We start from the raw sequence: 18,060 nt of genomic DNA, 5'->3' as shown, positions 1-18,060 counted from the left end.
AAGGAGACGAGGTGAGGAAACGACGCTGCAAAGCAAAGGAGTGGTTTGTGTTTCTGCTGCCTCAGAGTAATGAAATATTAATATTTGAGTTTCAGAACTCAGTGTGAGATATTCTGGTGATCAATATGAAAAGAGGAGGTAAATCTTCTTCTTATATCCGTTAGAGCAGCACCAGATTCTAATAACAACAGCGCCGGTACCGGTGAGCCCTCTCTCTCTCTCTCTCTCTCTCTCTCTCTCTCTCTCTCTCTCTCTCTCTCCTCTCTCTCTCTCTCTCTCTCTCTCTCTCTCTCTCTCCCCCAGAGCAGTCAGCGCAGCGCCTCCACAGATCTGGCGCCCTAGGTGACCGCCTATGGTTGCAAGTCTCTTCAGTGTGCATGTCACAAAATGATTTAAAAAGAAAAGCCAAATTCTGGAAAACAAGTCACAATCAAAAAACAGAAATGAAATTTTAGTAAAAAAAAAGTACCATTTATAAGAAAAAAAGTCTAATTCTGAGTAAAAAAGTGTAATTTGAGATGCATTGTGGGACATGTATGTCAAAACCTGGCCCTTAGTATTATAATAATTGAAATGCTGATTCTTCTGGGCGTCTTCTGTCCGTGCTCAGCTACTGTGTTGACTGCAGCTGCACTGTACAATCGCGGGAGGACTGGGCTGTCACTCAAAAACTAAGTAGCCAATGGGGACGCACCCCTGGAAGTCCCGCCCACCTGGGACGTGTTGTCAGAATCGAAAACAAAAAATGAAGGAGTGCAAACGAGAGCTGCAGCGAGAGCAAAAGTCTGATCATAGAGAAAGAAGCAAAGAGAACTGCAAACTAAACAGATATGTTAAAACAAAGAAAAAATACTTTTTACATGTTTACATGATTACACAAATGATTTGTTTGCAACTTATAGTTTTATTTTTGAAATTTATTTTATTTTGCTTGACTCAGTTTTCTTTTCTCTTAAACTCTTAGTTTTGCTTGATTCTGAGAAAGTGGTCCTTCATCTTTATGACACAAAGCTAATCCCACAGACGGGGTTTCATAAGGAGTTAAAGAAATGACAGTGTAATTACTTTAAATGTATGTTATTGTACTTCACATCACATGGTAACTGTCCTGTACTGATACATCTCTTTCTCAGGTCTCTTCGACCCTCAAAGCTTGAGATGTATTGGAAAATAAAGATCTGCACGTCTTTATTGTTTAAGTTCCAGTTGTTCCCACTAGATGGCGCTCACGAGCAGTGGTTTCACCCATGGATGTATTTCCCCTCCTGCTAGTCGGACTGTTTACTGGAAATCACGTGACTGCTGGGAACAGTTCCGAACTCAACCAGAAGGGGAGCTGTTGCTCAGACTCAGACTGTGAACTACGCAGCAGGAAATAAATCGTGCACTGTCACTCTCAGGGGAAATGAGGGGAGTCCCGAGAGACAGCGGGGGTTCACCTGAAGAGAGAACAGCATACATCTACTGATCAATACAAATACCTGATCAATACATCTACCTGATCAATACATATACCTGATCAATACACATACCTGATCAATACATCTACCTGATCAATACACATACCTGATCAATACAAATACCTGATCAATACACATACCTGATCAATACACATACCTGATCAATACAAATACCTGATCAATACACATACCTGATCAATACAAATACCTGATCAATACAAATACCTGATCAATACAAATACCTGATCAATACAAATAAATACCTGATCAATACAAATACCTGATCAATACAAATACCTGATCACTACATCTACCTGATCAATACAAATACCTGATCAATACAAATACATCTACCTGATCAATACACATCTACTGATCAATACAAATACCTGATCAACACACATACCTGATCAATACAAATACCTGATCAATACAAATACCTGATCACTACAAATACATCTACCTGATCACTACAAATACCTGATCAATACAAATACCTGATCAATACACATACCTGATCAATACAAATACCTGATCAATACAAATACCTGATCACTACAAATACCTGATCAATACAAATACATGATCAACACAAATACCTGATAAATACAAATACCTGATCATACCTGATCAATACAAATACCTGATCAATACACATACCTGATCAATACAAATACCTGATCAATACACATACCTGATCAATACAAATACCTGATCAATACAAATACCTGATCACTACAAATACCTGATCAATACACATACCTGATCAATACACATACCTGATCAATACAAATACCTGATCAATACAAATACCTGATCACTACAAATATCTGATCAATACAAATACATGATCAACACACATACCTGATCACTACAAATACCTGATCAATACACATACCTGATCAATACACATACCTGATCAATACAAATACCTGATCAATACATCTACCTGATCAATACAAATAACTTCAAGTTTTATACAACCAGAGTTCAATCAAGATAAGAGCTTTATTGATCCTGGAGGGAAGCAGCAACAGACAGAGAGGAGAGAAGTACTCGGATCATGTACTTAGTAAAAGTAGAAGTACTCAGATCTGGAACTATAGTGGGTTGAAAGTGAAGATGGTCAAATATACTGCATGTATTTGTGCTCATGATTAATGGCACTTTTGAATCCTTTTCTAATAGTTTTTACAGCATGTTTCCTGTCTGTTTGAACTCATTGTTAACCTAAATGAGTCGAGGAAGCGACGCTGCAAAGCAAAGGAGACGAGGCGAGGAAGCGACGCTGCAAAGCAAAGGAGACGAGGCGAGGAAGCGACGCTGCAAAGCAAAGGAGGCGAGGAAGTGACGCTGCAAAGCAAAGGAGACGAGGTGAGGAAGCGACGCTGCAAAGCAAAGGAGACGAGGTGAGGAAGCGACGCTGCAAAGCAAAGGAGACGAGGTGAGGAAGCGACGCTGCAGAGCAAAGGAGTCGAGGTGAGGAAGCGACGCTGCAGAGCAAAGGAGTGGTTGTGTTGCTGCTGCCTCAGAGTCTCAGGTTGCAGGGACCTCAAGTATATGTTGTTACCATTTCTTTACACAATTATTTAATGTTTCTATTGGACACCTTTTGTATTACTCTTAGTGTGGTTGTCTTATTCTTAAAGTAGGCTATACATACATGCATACATACCAAAAATATGATAATTTCGGTGTGTATTTTTGTCCTACCCTTAATGTTAAAGGAAAGAAGGGAGGAACATGTTGACAATAATTTATATATCTGGCTACCTTTCTCATGTTTTTAAGGTTTCCAAAGAGAGGAGGAGGCAGTGTGAACTCGCCCTAAGAAGGGACGGTTTTGTTTCCTGTGACAGGACACTGCTATGCAGTGAGCACTTCAGGAGTGAAGAATTTGACCGGACAGGGCAGACTGTCCGGCTTAAAGATGGTGTTGTGCCAACAATATTCAATATTTATTTTAGCCGGAAGCAACAAGAAGCACAACCACTTCAAGAAGAGCGGAAGATGAACCTCAGCCTAATGTTGTGAGTATTCTGAATGTGGCCAAGACCAGAGAGATGGTCATTGATTTCAGGAGGGTGAGACGTCTGCTCTACCCCTGTGCATTCTGGGAGAGGATGTGGCTGTTGTGGAGGACTACAAATACCTGGGAGTGCACTTAGACAATGGGCTGAACTGGAGGATCAACACTGACGCTGTGCACAAGAAGGGATATTAGAAGAAGGATATTCATTTCCATATTACTATTATTTATATATTCGTATATTTTGATATTTATATATTAATGGCGAATCGCTACCACTAGGAGCATATATCGCCACCTACTATGTATTTATTAAATCTTCATGTTCCATGAGACGCAGCACTATGTTCCCCACATATGTTTATGTTTGCTCAGTCTAATAAACCCATAACATGGTTGTGAAAGAATACCAAAGCTGAGGCTGGACGATGATTGGTTGTTGGTGTGCCATGTGTCACCGTGTGTCTTATTGGTTTTGTGTTATACTGTATTTTATTGTGTGCAGCTGGTCCTTATCTCCAAGACACATTTAAAACAAATAACCTTGAAATCCCATCTCTCCCCACCTGCTCCTGCTTCCTACATCCCCTCCACACCAAGTTGTTCTTCTTAATAATAATAATAATAATAATAATAATACATTTATTTTGGGGAGCCGCCTTTCATAACACCCAAGGACACATAGGATAGTTTATGTTTAAATTGTCAATTTAAACAGTGGATTTTGTGATATATCAGCCGGGGTGAGACAAGACAAACCACAAATGGACTACAGAAGGACACATGGTAGGCTACAGTTTATATTATTCTTGGTCTTTTTTCAATAACATATTTCAAAGGTTCTGGATTTGTTTAAAAATCTAGAAACTAAATACAAAACTAGGATGATATGAAGATCTCATGTCAAAAATAATTGTGATAAATTAGACAGAACTGGCCTGTCTGTGAGCACATTTTATGTTGGTTTGGTTCTTCTGATAAAGGTGTGAATATCTAAATAATATACCAACATATGCTATTGTCATTAGTTGTGTCCCTGTTCTTAAAGCTAAGGCATTGCTAAATTAACAACTCTTGGCTTACAGAGTGGTAACATGAGACCGATTTTTATATATAAAATATAAATGTATTTTAATTTTATAATTTATTTTAAATATTAACAATATAATAAAATAAATGGAAATATATACACTGGCAAATATTTAATATAAATACCTTGTGTGTGTGTGTGTATAGCTATTGCTTTATCTGATTAATGTTATTTTCATATGAAAGTCCATGATTATAAGTATGCAGTATCATAACTACATCTTTGATGTTTATAAAAAACCAAACCGTTTGAAAATGGAGCAAGCTATGGTTATTTAAATAGTAAACCATAATGTTATGAATGAGAGAACTCCCTGTAACAAGATGGCGGCCAAGTGGCAACGTCGGTCTCCATTGGCCAGCAGCGCGGGTGAGTCATCTAGTGTTTATATCTATCTATGGGCCTACCTGCCTGTCAGCCTTCCATCGGGGCACAAACTTATCTCGTGCCCTCATTGGTCATGTGCGCGTTCGTGTGTGTTGGGGGAGGGGCTCTGTAAGGAAGTGGCAGATTTTCTCCGTTTGTGTATTTTCAAATTCTAGCGATCTCGAGCCGGTTTCTCAAATTTACCTACCCCACCTTGAATAGACGTGAAATTTGATCTGCTTGATTCTCAGGTGTTGGAGAGGAGATGCGTTCAGGGTCTGGTGATCGTGTTGGAACCTGCAGATTAATCATTAGATATCATCTGAACAATGATCTTTTCTCAGTTTGAGATTTATGTATTTTAATGCATGGTGCATAATAAATAATAATGTAATTAATATAATACTTATTTATAAGAATTAATAGTACAAAACCTTACATTTTTACATAATACAAATGTATAATTCATAATAAAAAAATTATCAAATTAATAGAATTCAAATAATAATAATACATATTTATTAATAATAATAATAGTAATTAATAATAATTTAAATAATACTTATTTAATAATAATAATATAATAGTAAAAATACATATTTCATAATAATAATAATCTCTGTTTGAGATTTATGTATTTTAATTTTGTTTAATTATTAAGTTGGAAATTAAACATGAAATATTAATATTTGAGTCAGACATGTTAGTATACTGGTGATCAATATGAAAAGAGGAAGTACATAAAGGAAATATTTACTGGTTTCTTTTTTTATTTTAAATTAAACTGTTAATATAAATGTGACTATTAATCAATGGAAACCCAAAGGTAATGTTTGAGCCTCACTAAATGTTCCTAACAACACAGAACTGTGTTATTCCCAGTCGTCATGGTAACGTCATCAGTTGCCGGGCAGATTTCACCTCAACAGGTTCCTGAAGCAGGCGCTCTGAGAACAGCTGAGTGCAGCGACACACACTGATAACACACACATGAGAGATCAACACCTCACTCAGAGCTACTTTGTTCCATGTTCCTCCATTAGAGAACCTTTCCATTTGTTCCTTTCAGAGAGCAGTAAACCATTGGATCTCTAGTTCCACATCAGATCCACGTTCCTCTGTGTCCGAGGCGCTACAGAAACCAATACATGTGTTTATGGAAAGACGAGAAGACGGACATTTGGGAGACGGTTTTTATTGGAAAGAGAAACACGGACAGGAAAGGGTTAACAATGCAGAGCGACTTCCTGTCACGCTCACCTCTGACCCCAAACTAAAGAGAACGCCAGTCCGCTGGCTACGCACACGAAACCTCCCTGCCCCCAAACAATAGCAACATCATCGAAATCACAAACACGATTATGTTTTAAAACCAATTCAAGAGACATTTAGAAATAAAGAAACTTCTGGTTCATTTAGAAAAGCTCAGACAGGGACACCAGATCACTGCTGCTACCTGAGTGTGTGTGTGTGTGTGTGTGTGTGTGTGTGTGTGTGTGTGTGTGTGTGTGTGAGTCTGTGTGTGTGTGTCTGTGTGTGTGTGTGTGTGTGTGTGTCTGTGTGTGTGTGTGTGTGTGTGTGAGCGTGTGTGTGTGTGTGTGTGTGTGAGCGTGTGTGTGTGTGTGTGTGTGTGTGAGCGTGTGTGTGTGTGTGTGTGTGTGTGTGTGTGTGTGTGAGCGTGTGAGTGTGTGTGTGTGTGTGTGTTGTGTGTGTGTGTGTGTGTGTGTGTGTGTGTCGTGTGTGTGTTGTGTGTGTGTGTGTGTGTGTGTGTGAGTCTGTGTGTGTGTGTGTGTGTGTGTGTGTGAGCGTGTGTGTGTGTGTGTGTGTGTGTGTGTGTGTGTTGTGTGTGTGTGTGTGAGCGTGTGTGTGTGGTGTGTGTGTGTGTGTGTGTGTGTGTGAGCGTGTGTGTGTGTGTGTGTGTGTGTGTGTGTGAGCGTGTGTGTGTGTGTGTGTGTGTAAATACATAATCAGAGCGAAAGCCACCTTTTGATGTGAAACCCAAATCATCCAAATAACATATTGCCTGATTTCCAAACCCTGATCTGATAATCTGATAATCTGATAATCTGATAATCTGATAGGTGAATAATGAACAGTTTACGGGGAGAACGTGGAGGCAGCGCCCCCTGATGCATAGACCTAAAGACACAGAACACGTTCACCTTACATCAGAGCTTCCGATGTAAGGTGAATGTCTCTAGCTGGTGTTGTGTTCTGAAAGAGCCTTTCTGACGTCGCTCTGCTGAAGGGTTTGAACTCTAATGCTGCCCCTCGAGAGGCGTGAGCTCAGCGCTGGAGGCAGGAGAGGGAGTGTTCTTCTTGCCTGAGAGGAAAAGCAGAGAAAGAGTTTCAATCCACCGCCCGTACACAACAAGGAACGAGACCAGCGGTTTCAAAGTGTGAGGCGCGCCTCCCCGGGGGGGGGGGCAGAGAGCTTCAGGGGGGGGGGGGGCAGAGAGCTTCAGGGTGGGGGGGGGGGAGAGCTTCAGGGGGGGGGGGGGGCAGAGAGCTTCAGGGGGGGGGGGGGGAGAGCTTCAGGGGGGGGGGGGGAGAGCTTCAGGGGGGGGGGGCAGAGAGCTTCAGGGGGGGGGGGCAGAGAGCTTCAGGGGGGGGGGGGGGAGAGCTTCAGGGGGGGGGGGCAGAGAGCTTCAGGGGGGGGGGGGGGGAGCTTCAGGGGGGGGGGGGGGGGGGCAGAGAGCTTCAGGGGGGGGGGCAGAGAGCTTCAGGGGGGGGGGGGGAGAGCTTCAGGGGGGGGGGGGGGGGCAGAGAGCTTCAGGGGGGGGGGGGGGGGGGGGGGGCAGAGAGCTTCATGGGGGTGGGGGGGGGAGAGCTTCAGGGGGGGGGGGGGGGGGCAGAGAGCTTCAGGGGGGGGGGCAGAGAGCTTCAGGGGGGGGGGGGAGAGCTTCAGGGGGGGCGCAGCGTGAGAGAGAGAAACAGTGAAATCTAGCTAGTTCACTTCAGCTAACTTGATGCGAGCGGCAACATGGATCGACTTTTAGTGACGTGACCTAAAGTGAGAGAGGAGACAGCGTCTGGCAGAAAAGGTCACGTGCACACTTTTGGCTGTCTGTGGAGGCCGAGTTCCCCACCTCGCCTACCTGTGAGAGTGCTCACTCCCTTCACCTCCGCCTACCTGTGAGAGTGCTCACTCCCTTCACCTCCACCTACCTGTGTGAGTGCGGCTTTTCCGCATTGACTTTGATCAAAAGCAAGTACCGTTCAAGCAGGGGCGGATCTACCGGGGCGGCATGGGGTGGAGACTGCCACCCCAGCTGGCAGCTTTGTTTTGAAATAAAAGTTGTGGCTCATCGGACATTTATGAGAGAAAGTCTCTAATGTCCGAGTGCAAGTGAATGCAGCACAAGACGCGAGCCTTGTAACCCCCCCCCCCGGCCCTGCCACGAGCGTTGAAATGTGATTGGCGGCGATTTAATTTGAACGGGACGGCGCAAAACGAGAAGCATTCGGACCCAAGTATGGAAGGAACGAGGTGCGGTCCACAGTGACAGAGAAGAGCCCGTCAGTGCGGCTGCACTCAGCATCGAATCAAAACGCACTAAAGCTTTGATCTGAATCGGTCTGTGAGGCGTTCTGCTGAACAAGATGGTAATCGCCGCATTCAGCTGTTATAGCCAACTTGGTGCTCTGCTCACGGATGACTCGATGAGCGTAACGAACTGTTAAGATGATGAGCTTACGTGTAAATATATGTTGTTCTTTGAGGGGTCCGCCCCCAAAGAACAGTTTGAAGTCAAATCAGACGTGAAACTTCACCGCCCAGCCCGCAGAAAGTAACCACTTTGATTTAACCAGGCCAGCAGGTCAGGCTTTCCACTGCATAATAATACCCCTGCATTATAGCAACAACAACAACAATAATAATAATTGGGAGGGGGGGGCGCGGCTGGTCTTATGTTCTCTGAGGGGAGGCTCACCTCCCCACACGTTGAAACCCCTGAACTCGACACACTGATTACCCCGTAGAGAACACACCCAGTGCTTTCCAGATCAACGTCACACTGAGTCTGATCTGCTCCCTCAAAGCCTGACATTAACAACCCTGAGAACTCATGAGACAAGGTTTCTGATTGGTCGCTCACCGTTCCACTTCCTGTACACCAGGAGTCCAACCCCAGCGATGAGGAGGAGAGCGAGAGCAGCCACTGCAGCACCGATGGTGAGGGGGAGGAGGAGGGGATTCCCTGAGGAGCAGAAACAACAGGAAGTCTCAATCTGAACGGAGGAAGGAAGCCTCTTCAGGATGGCATCAGGTCTGAGGCTCCTGAAGGGCCTCCTCCTGGTGTCATGCTGGGTTGGTCTTGAACCGTTCTCAGTGTCTCTCCCCTGAGACCCATGTTTCAGGGGAGAGACACTGAGACATGTGGTCAGGGTCTGCTGGCTGTTAGTAACCGTGGAGCCGTTGCGATGCAGTCTTACCTCTGTTGGTCCTGATCCCAGCTGGGTCCAGTACGATGACGTGGTCCTCCTTCACCCCAGAGAGCTGGAACACACATCGGTACTTGCCCCAGTGGTCAGCGGGGAACGAGGAGACGTTCAGGGCCACGCTCATCTGGAAGGATCCGTCGTGGTTGGGCAGCATCTCTCCGGGGTCCACGTTGTCGTGAAGCTGCTCTCCGTCTCTGGTCCAGAACATGGCGGCTCTGTCCGGGTAGAACCCTGTAGCGTGGCAGCTGACTGGAGAGGAGGGGGACTTCTGGAGCAGAGACACTGAGGGCATCTCTGCACAGACACCTCAGAGGTTATTGACTCAGTGATGTCACTACAGGACTCATGATGCACTGAGAGCATCCTGCAGAGGACTCAGAGCTTCAGTCACTTTGTGGAATAAAGACTTTCTTCTGTTTCATATCATTTCATATCAAACTGTTTAGTGGAGTTCACATTCAAGAAGCACGTTGGATATCTCCTCTCAGACTTTTGGAATTAAGATTTCTTTCTATTTCTTATCATTTAAATGTGTGAACAGTTCATGTATTTATCTGAAACCAGTCATCACTTAATCTGTACTGACAGAATATGAAGTTTGATCCCAGAATAAGTCGCAGAGCAACAGATGGGATTATCTCCACTGCACGGTGTCGAGCTCCAGCACCGTTCACTGAGCAGCTGATCTAAAGGAAGTTCATTCCAACACGTCTGATTATTAAATAACACTTTAAGTTCTTTATTAAAGAACTTTTTAAAGTTCCGTTTTTTTAAATAAGAGTATTTTGGTCTTAAATCCTTTACAGGGTTAGGCATGGAGTGAGAGACAGAGTGAGACACAGAGAGAGACAGAGAGTGAGACTCGGAGTGAGAAAGAGTGAGACAGAGAGTGAGACACAGAGAGAGACATGGAGTGAGACAGAGAGAGTGAGACACAGAGTGAGACACAGAGTGAGACACAGAGTGAGAGACAGAGAGAGAGACATGTGTTGTAATGTCAGAAACAGACATGAACATGGAGGTGTTTATGAAAGTCCATCAGGTCATGTGACTCTACCTGTTCTCATCAGAGAGCTCCTCCCAAGGTTCACATACTTCTTCAGATAATCAGGACAGATCTGGGTGAAGTAGTTCTTCTGCTGGGCCATCCAAGCTTTGTCCTTCTCCCACTTCAGTTTGGTGAGGACAGCCTCTGGTCTTGGAGCGATGTATGTCTCTGTCTTCAGGTCCAGTGCTATGAAGTCTTCTCCATCAAAACCATATTGATGATAACCTTTGACCTCACCAGTCTCATCATCCCACTCACAGCCGTACATCCACTGGAAAATGTGGACACCTGAGAGAGAGAGAGAGAGGAGGAGAGAGAGAGAGAGAGAGAGGGAGAGAGAGAGAGAGAGGGAGAGAGGGAGAGAGTGAGTGAGTGAGTGAGTGAGTGAGTGAGTGATGTGGTGTGTGTGTGTGTGTGTGTGTGTGTGTGTGTACAGGATGAAGATATAAACAACATATTATCAGCAGAAGGTGAAACAGGAACTAACCTCCAGTTTGGTTGAGGCGCTGCTTTACAGTTTCAATGTCGACTTTGAAGGTATGCTGGGTACTCAGAGAGGCCTGAGTCTGCCCTCTCCCAGTACCGAGTATCCCCGTCTGTGATGTTCTTCATCCAGTCCTGTTTGGGTTCTGCTCTCTTGGTGTTGCTGTCGTAGTGCACCGTCTCAACGTCATCAACCAACCCAACAACCACAAACTCTGGGAGGGTAGTGACTCCAGAGGACACAGTGTGGAAATACGTGAGAGAGTGAGTCCCTGTGAGAGAACAACGAAGTCACTTCAGTTACAAACTAACTGCACTAAATCACAGCTCCACATCAAAGCATCTCTTTGAGCATTACATTAAAACAGAAACTAATGTATGGAAACTAGGGATGCTCCGAGATCGATGATCGAGATCGGCCGATACTCACTCTCTACCGATCGATCGGTGCCCTCTAAACATGCCGATCGCGAAAGCCGATCGCATGGCGTAAAATACATCACACTTTTCTCTGTGTGCGGCAAAACAAGCTCGCCAACACGGCTTCACCGGTCTGGCATTATTTTAAAGTGTCTGGAAAAGACAGTAAAATAGCGGAATGCAACGTGAAGCAGAACTCCTGCAGCTCCGCCCGCTGAGACGCACCGGTGAGCGAAACAGACAAGAGTTAGACCTACTTAGCTATTTTATCTACCTCTGGAACAAGCTAAACTAGTTATTATAAATATATTTATTCTTCACTGTCGGGTCACTCATTACTGGATCAGTGAGCTGCATGAGATACTGACAGGCTGTCAGGAGGGAGAGAGAGAGAGAGAGAGAGAGAGGGAGACATCTCATCATCAAACATGATCAATACTAGATATTCAGACATCTCATCAAACCTGATCAATACTAGATATTCAGACATCTCATCATCAAACCTGATCAATACTAGATATTCAGACATCTCATCATCAAACCTGATCAATACTAGATATTCAGACATCTCATCAAACCTGATCAATACTAGATATTCAGACATCTCATCATCAAACCTGATCAATACTAGATATTCAGACATCTCATCAAACCTGATCAATACTAGATATTCAGACATCTCATCATCAAACCTGATCAATACCAGATATTCAGACATCTCATCATCAAACCTGATCAATACTAGATATTCAGACATCTCATCATCAAACCTGATCAATACTAGATATTCAGACATCTCATCAAACCTGATCAATACTAGATATTCAGACATCTCATCATCAAACCTGATCAATACTAGATATTCAGACATCTCATCAAACCTGATCAATACTAGATATTCAGACATCTCATCATCAAACCTGATCAACACTAGATATTCAGACATCTCATCATCAAACCTGATCAATACTAAACTCTCACTGCGTCCAGTTTCTGTCTGGGCTGCATTTAAATACGCACCCATCAGCTGTAGAGAGTTAACTAACTAGAGGGGCGTGGCACCTTAGCTGTGAGAACTCAGCAATCAGGCGTCCATTCAGGCAGCTCTTTCTTGAGCGGCAGCGGCAGACAGCCGAAGACTGCCAAAGACATTGGAGTCACGAGGGTGGCAAATAGGAGGCAAATCCTACTCTAATTTGAGCTAAGTATCGCTGGTGTCTTATTCTTATTTTTCTTTGTTTAGCTTTCCAGCCCCTCATGCTATAATCATGTGTATTTTCTCCATTCCTGTTCATGTGTCTTCTCGCAATTATCACTGGCCCCGTGTATCTCCTAATCGATATAACCGGCCCGCTCTCGTCTATCCCACGTGCTCCACTGAGATCCAGCACCTAGTTTCAGGGGCCTGTGGAACTGCCAGTCAGCTGTTCCTAAGGCTGACTTCATCTCTGGCTCCGCCTCCCTGCAGTCTCTGGATTTCCTTGCTCTCACTGAGACGTGGATTACTCCATCCAACACATCCACCCCAGCAGCTCTCTCCACAGCATGCTCCTTCTCCCATACACCCAGACCCACTGGCAGAGGAGGTGGCACTGGTCTCCTGCTCTCTCCACAGCATGCTTCTTCTCCCATACACCCAGACCCACTGGCAGAGGAGGTGGCACTGGTCTCCTGCTCTCTCCACAGCATGCTCCTTCTCCCATACACCCAGACCCACTGGCAGAGGAGGTGGCACTGGTCTCCTGCTCTCTCCACAGCATGCTCCTTCTCCCATACACCCAGACCCACTGGCAGAGGAGGTGGCACTGGTCTCCTGCTCTCTCCACAGCATGCTCCTTCTCCCATACACCCAGACCCACTGGCAGAGGAGGGGGCACTGGTCTCCTGCTCTCTCCACAGCATGCTCCTTCTCCCATACACCCAGACCCACTGGCAGAGGAGGGTGCACTGGTCTCCTGCTCTCTCCCAAATGGAGCTTTTCCCTCTTCAAGCTTCCTAACTTCACTCCTTCCACCTTTGAATTCCATGCCGTCACAGTGACCCATCCTATACAACTGACCATTGTTGTTCTCTACCGTCCACCAGGCGCCTTGGGGGACTTCTTGGATGAATTAGATCATCTCCTCTCACACATCCCTGAATCTGGCCCTCCCGCTGTACTTCTCGGAGACTTCAACCTCCAGACGGGGAAGATAGACGAACTAACATCTCTGTTAACCGCCTTTGCTTTCTCACTGTCTCCGTCCCCACCGACTCATAAAGCTGGCAGTGTCCTCGATCTCATATTCTCAAGGAACTGCGCTACTTCTAACCTCTCTGTAAACCCGCTCCACACCTCCGATCACTTCTTCATTTCATTCTCTCTACCCCTCTCCAAACATAACAAACTAATCTCTTCTCATCCTGCACCTGTCCGCCGTAACCTCCGTTCCCTCTCCCCCTCTACCTTTGCCTCCTCGGTGCTCTCAGCCCTCCCTTCCTCTGACTCCTTCCAACTCCTGCCTCCAAACTCTGCTGCAGAAACTCTCCTCTCTACTCTCTCATCCTCTCTGGACTCTCTCTGTCCTCTCACATCTCGGCAGGCTCGTCAGTCCCCTCCTGCTCCCTGGCTAAATGACGCACTGCGTGCTAATAGAACCGTCCTTCAGGCAGCAGAGCGGAAACGGTGGAAATCCAAACACCGTGACGACCTCCTAACCTATCAGGCTCTCCTCTCCTCTTTCTCTGCTTCGATCTCTCAGGCAAAAAGCACTTTCTTTCAAGATAAGATCCAATCTTCCTATTCCAATCCTAAAAAACTATTTTCCATCTTCTCCTCCCTCCTGGACCCCCCAAAGCCTCCCCCTCCTCATCATGGACCCCCAAAGCCTCCCCCCTTCCCCTGGCCCCCCAACCCCTTCCCCTCCTCCTCTTGGACCCCCAAAGCCCTTCCCCCTCCACCTTGGACCCCCCAAAGCACCTTCCCCTCCTCCCTCTTGGACCCCCAAAGCCCTTCCCCCGCCCTTGGACCTCCAAAGCCTTCCCCCTCCTCCCTTGGACCTCCCAAAGCCCCTTCCCCTCTCCTTGGACCCCAAGCACTCCCCCTACTCCTTCTTCAAGCGACTTGTTAACCACTTTGAAAAAAAGGTTTACGACATTCGCTCTTCTTTTTATGACTCACCCTACTCACCGCCGGGTCACCCTGAGCCAACTTCACCGGCACACTCACCTCCTTCTCCCCTCTCTCTCAAGTGAGGTTCCTCACCCTCATTACCTCTGCCCGCCCCACCACCTGTCCTCTGGACCCCCTATCCCTTCAAACCTCATTCAGGACTAATCGCTCCTGATATTCTACCGTTTCTCACCCATTTCATCAACACTTCCTCTAACTTCTGGTCACTTTTCCACACACTCTCAGGAGGCGAGAGTAAACCCTCTCCTGAAGAAACCCACTCTCAACCCGTCTGATGTTATAAACTACAGGCCTGTCTCTCTCCTCCCGTTCCCTGTCTTTAAACAACTCTCCTGCTCTCTCCATCAGAACCACTTCTGGATCCGCACCAGTCTGGTTTCAAGGCAGGTCACTCCACAGAACTGCGCTCCTTGCTGTCTCTGAGGAACTGCACACTGCTAAAGCAGCCTCCCTCTCCTCTGTCCTCATCCTGTTGGACCTGTCTGCTGCATCTCGACACGGTGAACCATCGATCCTCCTTCAATCTCCAAGAAACTTGGAGTTTCAGGCTCTGCACTTTCCCTCCTCACCTCACACCTCAAAAGACCGCACTACAGGGTTACTTGGAGAGGGTCCGAGTCCGACCTTGTCAATTAATACAGGGGTCCCTCATGGCTCTGTTCTTGGTCCTCTCCTCTTTCTCCCTGTACACAAAACTCGCTCGGATCTGTCATTAGCCAGCATGGTTTTTCATACCGCTGCTACGCTGACGACACCCAATTAATTCTGTCCTTCCCCCCCGCTCAGAGACCAGGTCGTCGCTCAGAGACCCAGGTCGTCGCTCAGAGACCCAGGTCGGTCGCCTCAGAGGACCCAGGTCGTCGCTCAGAGACCCCAGGTCGTCGCACGCAATCTCTTGCTCGTCTGAGCGACATCTCTCCAGTGGATGTCGCGCTCATCATCTCAAGCTCAACCTTGCCAAAACTGAAGTGCTTTCATTTTTTCTCTTTCTGGAAAAGATTGTCCCTCTCTTGACCTGACAATCAACATCGGCCCCTCTGTTGTTTTCCCCGACTCAGACTGCAAGGATCTTGGGTGGGACCCTAGATAACAACCTGTCCTTCACTGCAAACATCGCTGCTCCAACACCCTGCTGCCAGATACTATGCTTCCAGCATCAGGAGACGCGTCCCCAGCTGACCCAGAGAGCCACGCAGGTTCTGGTCCAGGCTCTCGTCACTCACGCCTAGACACTGCAGCTCCCTCCTGGCTGGTCTACCTGCATGTTGCCATCCGACCTCTGAGCTCATCCAGAATGCAGCGGCTCGTCTGGTGCTTCAGCCTTCCAAAATTTTCCCCACACCACCCGCTCCTCCGCTCCCTCCACTGGCTTCGGTAACTGCTAGAATCCACTTCCAGACCCTGGTGCTTGCGTACCATGCTGCGAATGGATCTGGCCCTTCCTCCATCCAGGACATGGTTAAACTGTACACCCCAGCACGTGCACTCCGCTCTGCATCAGCCAATCGGCTCGCTGCACCCTCGCTGCGAGGGGGACCCAAGTTCCCATCAGCAAAAACACGTGGGTTTGCTGTCCTGGCTCCAAGATGGTGGAATGAGCTCCCATTGACATCAGGACCGCAGAAAGCTCACACACCTTCCGGCGCAGACTGAAAACTCATCTCTTTCGACTCCACTTCGAGCGATAGAATGACTAACAAAGAACTGCTAACAGAGCACTTATATACTAACAAAGGACTGGCTCCTCTAAAGCCAGTTGAGCAGCACTTGAAACGATTGGCTCTTTGAAACCTGATGTTCTTATATGATTCTGTTTTCCTCAAGGTTGTGTCTTCCTGGTCGAATGTACTTATTGTAAGTAGGGCTGCAACAAACGACTAATTTGATAGTCGATTAATCTATCGATTAATGAAACGATTAATCGACTATTCGGACTATTACGCCTTGCACAATTTCTCAAATGCTCTTATTTAGCCATCAAACTTTTAGATTTAGCTTGAGGTTGTTTTAGGCATGTGGAAACTAACAATGAAGACAATAAAGATGAATACTTGATTAAAAAATACATATTATTAAATTAACTAAACAAATTGTTTACAAAATGAACATGGCTTTGGATTTAAATTAAATAAACAATATTTCACATGAAAAGAAACAACAGTGTTTTAGCAAATAATAAATAATGTGATGACAGAACTGTAAACAGAATAGCTGAAACTTTAACAAACTAACTAACTCGGTTACCTCTAATAATTAACCCATGTTTGTATAATGTAGTTAACTGCGTGTGTTGCTGCTAGCATACATAACACCTGACGTGAAAACGTTAGCCTACTCGTGGACGGGGCTACAGAGCTGCTGGAAAGACAGTCGAACCCGGTGCATTCCTCCGTCTGGATGTGGAGCACTTTTGCTAAATATTTAGATAGATTGATCGTGTTACCGCCCTTACATGCTAAACGACTGAATTAGTTGGCAACTAATTTGGTAATCGATTTTAATCGATTAAGTCGATTAGTTGTTGCACCCCTAATTGTAAGTCGCTTTGGATAAAAGCGTCAGCTAAATGCAATGTAATGTAATGTAATACTAGATATTCAGACATCTCATCAAACCTGATCAATACTAGATATTCAAACATCTCATCATCAAACCTGATCAACACTAGATATTCAGACATCTCATCATCAAACCTGATCAATACTAGATATTCAAAGGTGCTTCTATCATTTCACAGACACTATGACATTGTCCCCAGAGGAGGGAGAAGTACTCAGATCATGTACTTTAGTCAGAGTAGAAGTACACAGATCATGTACTTTAGTAGAAGTAAAAGTACTGTCCGAAACAAATCATTTTGCTGTAAAACATGTGTATACAACAATCCGTTTCATAAACTAGACATATTAAAGTAATGAAACAACATGGTTGTGCTTTGCGGTACCTCAACTCAACTTTTCGGGGCCTTAGTTCCTCTACTGTAAACTCATGAAGCACTTCTTATTTTCCAACGGAAGAATCAAAAGACTCACGTGCAGATGTGCAGTGTGGGCCTACTATTCCCAGGAGAAGCAGAAACAGCAACATCTTCCTCTTCCTCTTCATCTTCATCGAGGCTTTCTGTGTGAAAGCTTCTTTATCCTCAGAAACACAGCCGTCCTTTCTTCAGAGCGGGAGGTCAATGAGAGAGACACGCAGAGAGAGAGGTAACACCAGCTGCTCTGAGCCAATGAGAATTCAGTCTGAGCGGCGCGTCACCTGTTGCTCGGTGGACCTGGCTCACTCAGGTTGTGAAGCGAAAGTAAAAACAAGGCAAGTCTATTTATAGCACATTTCAACACAAGGCAATTCTATGCAATCTTCATGAAAATGCATATTAGTTTAATTTGTCTTTTCTGAACTTTCTAGGAGTGAAAGCTGATCTTGTGCTGCCTGAGTGAGAAGATGCAGACATGCTTCATTCTGCTGTCTCTGTCCTCGTGCTGCTCACACACTCTGTAGGATCACACACTCTGTAGGATCACACACTCTGTAGGCTCACACACT

General features: G+C 45.5%; 1 protein-coding gene across 1 annotated transcript; it reads right to left on the bottom strand.

The window, feature by feature from the left end:
- Positions 1-6,846: 6,846 nt before the first annotated feature.
- Positions 6,847-17,698, bottom strand: LOC117443521 (class I histocompatibility antigen, F10 alpha chain-like). The gene is given in 7 exon segments (XM_034079447.2): positions 6,847-7,268; positions 9,046-9,147; positions 9,383-9,685; positions 10,449-10,727; positions 10,927-10,975; positions 10,977-11,194; positions 17,547-17,698. Coding segments are annotated over 7 exon segments (1,095 nt in total). The 5' UTR covers positions 17,626-17,698; the 3' UTR covers positions 6,847-7,203.
- Positions 17,699-18,060: the final 362 nt, after the last annotated feature.

The sequence above is a fragment of the Pseudochaenichthys georgianus genome, unplaced genomic scaffold, assembly GCF_902827115.2.
Source record: "Pseudochaenichthys georgianus unplaced genomic scaffold, fPseGeo1.2 scaffold_619_arrow_ctg1, whole genome shotgun sequence".
NCBI lineage: Eukaryota > Metazoa > Chordata > Actinopteri > Perciformes > Channichthyidae > Pseudochaenichthys > Pseudochaenichthys georgianus.
The sequence above is the reverse complement of the archived record's forward strand: the minus strand, read 5'-3'. Positions and strand labels throughout refer to the sequence as shown.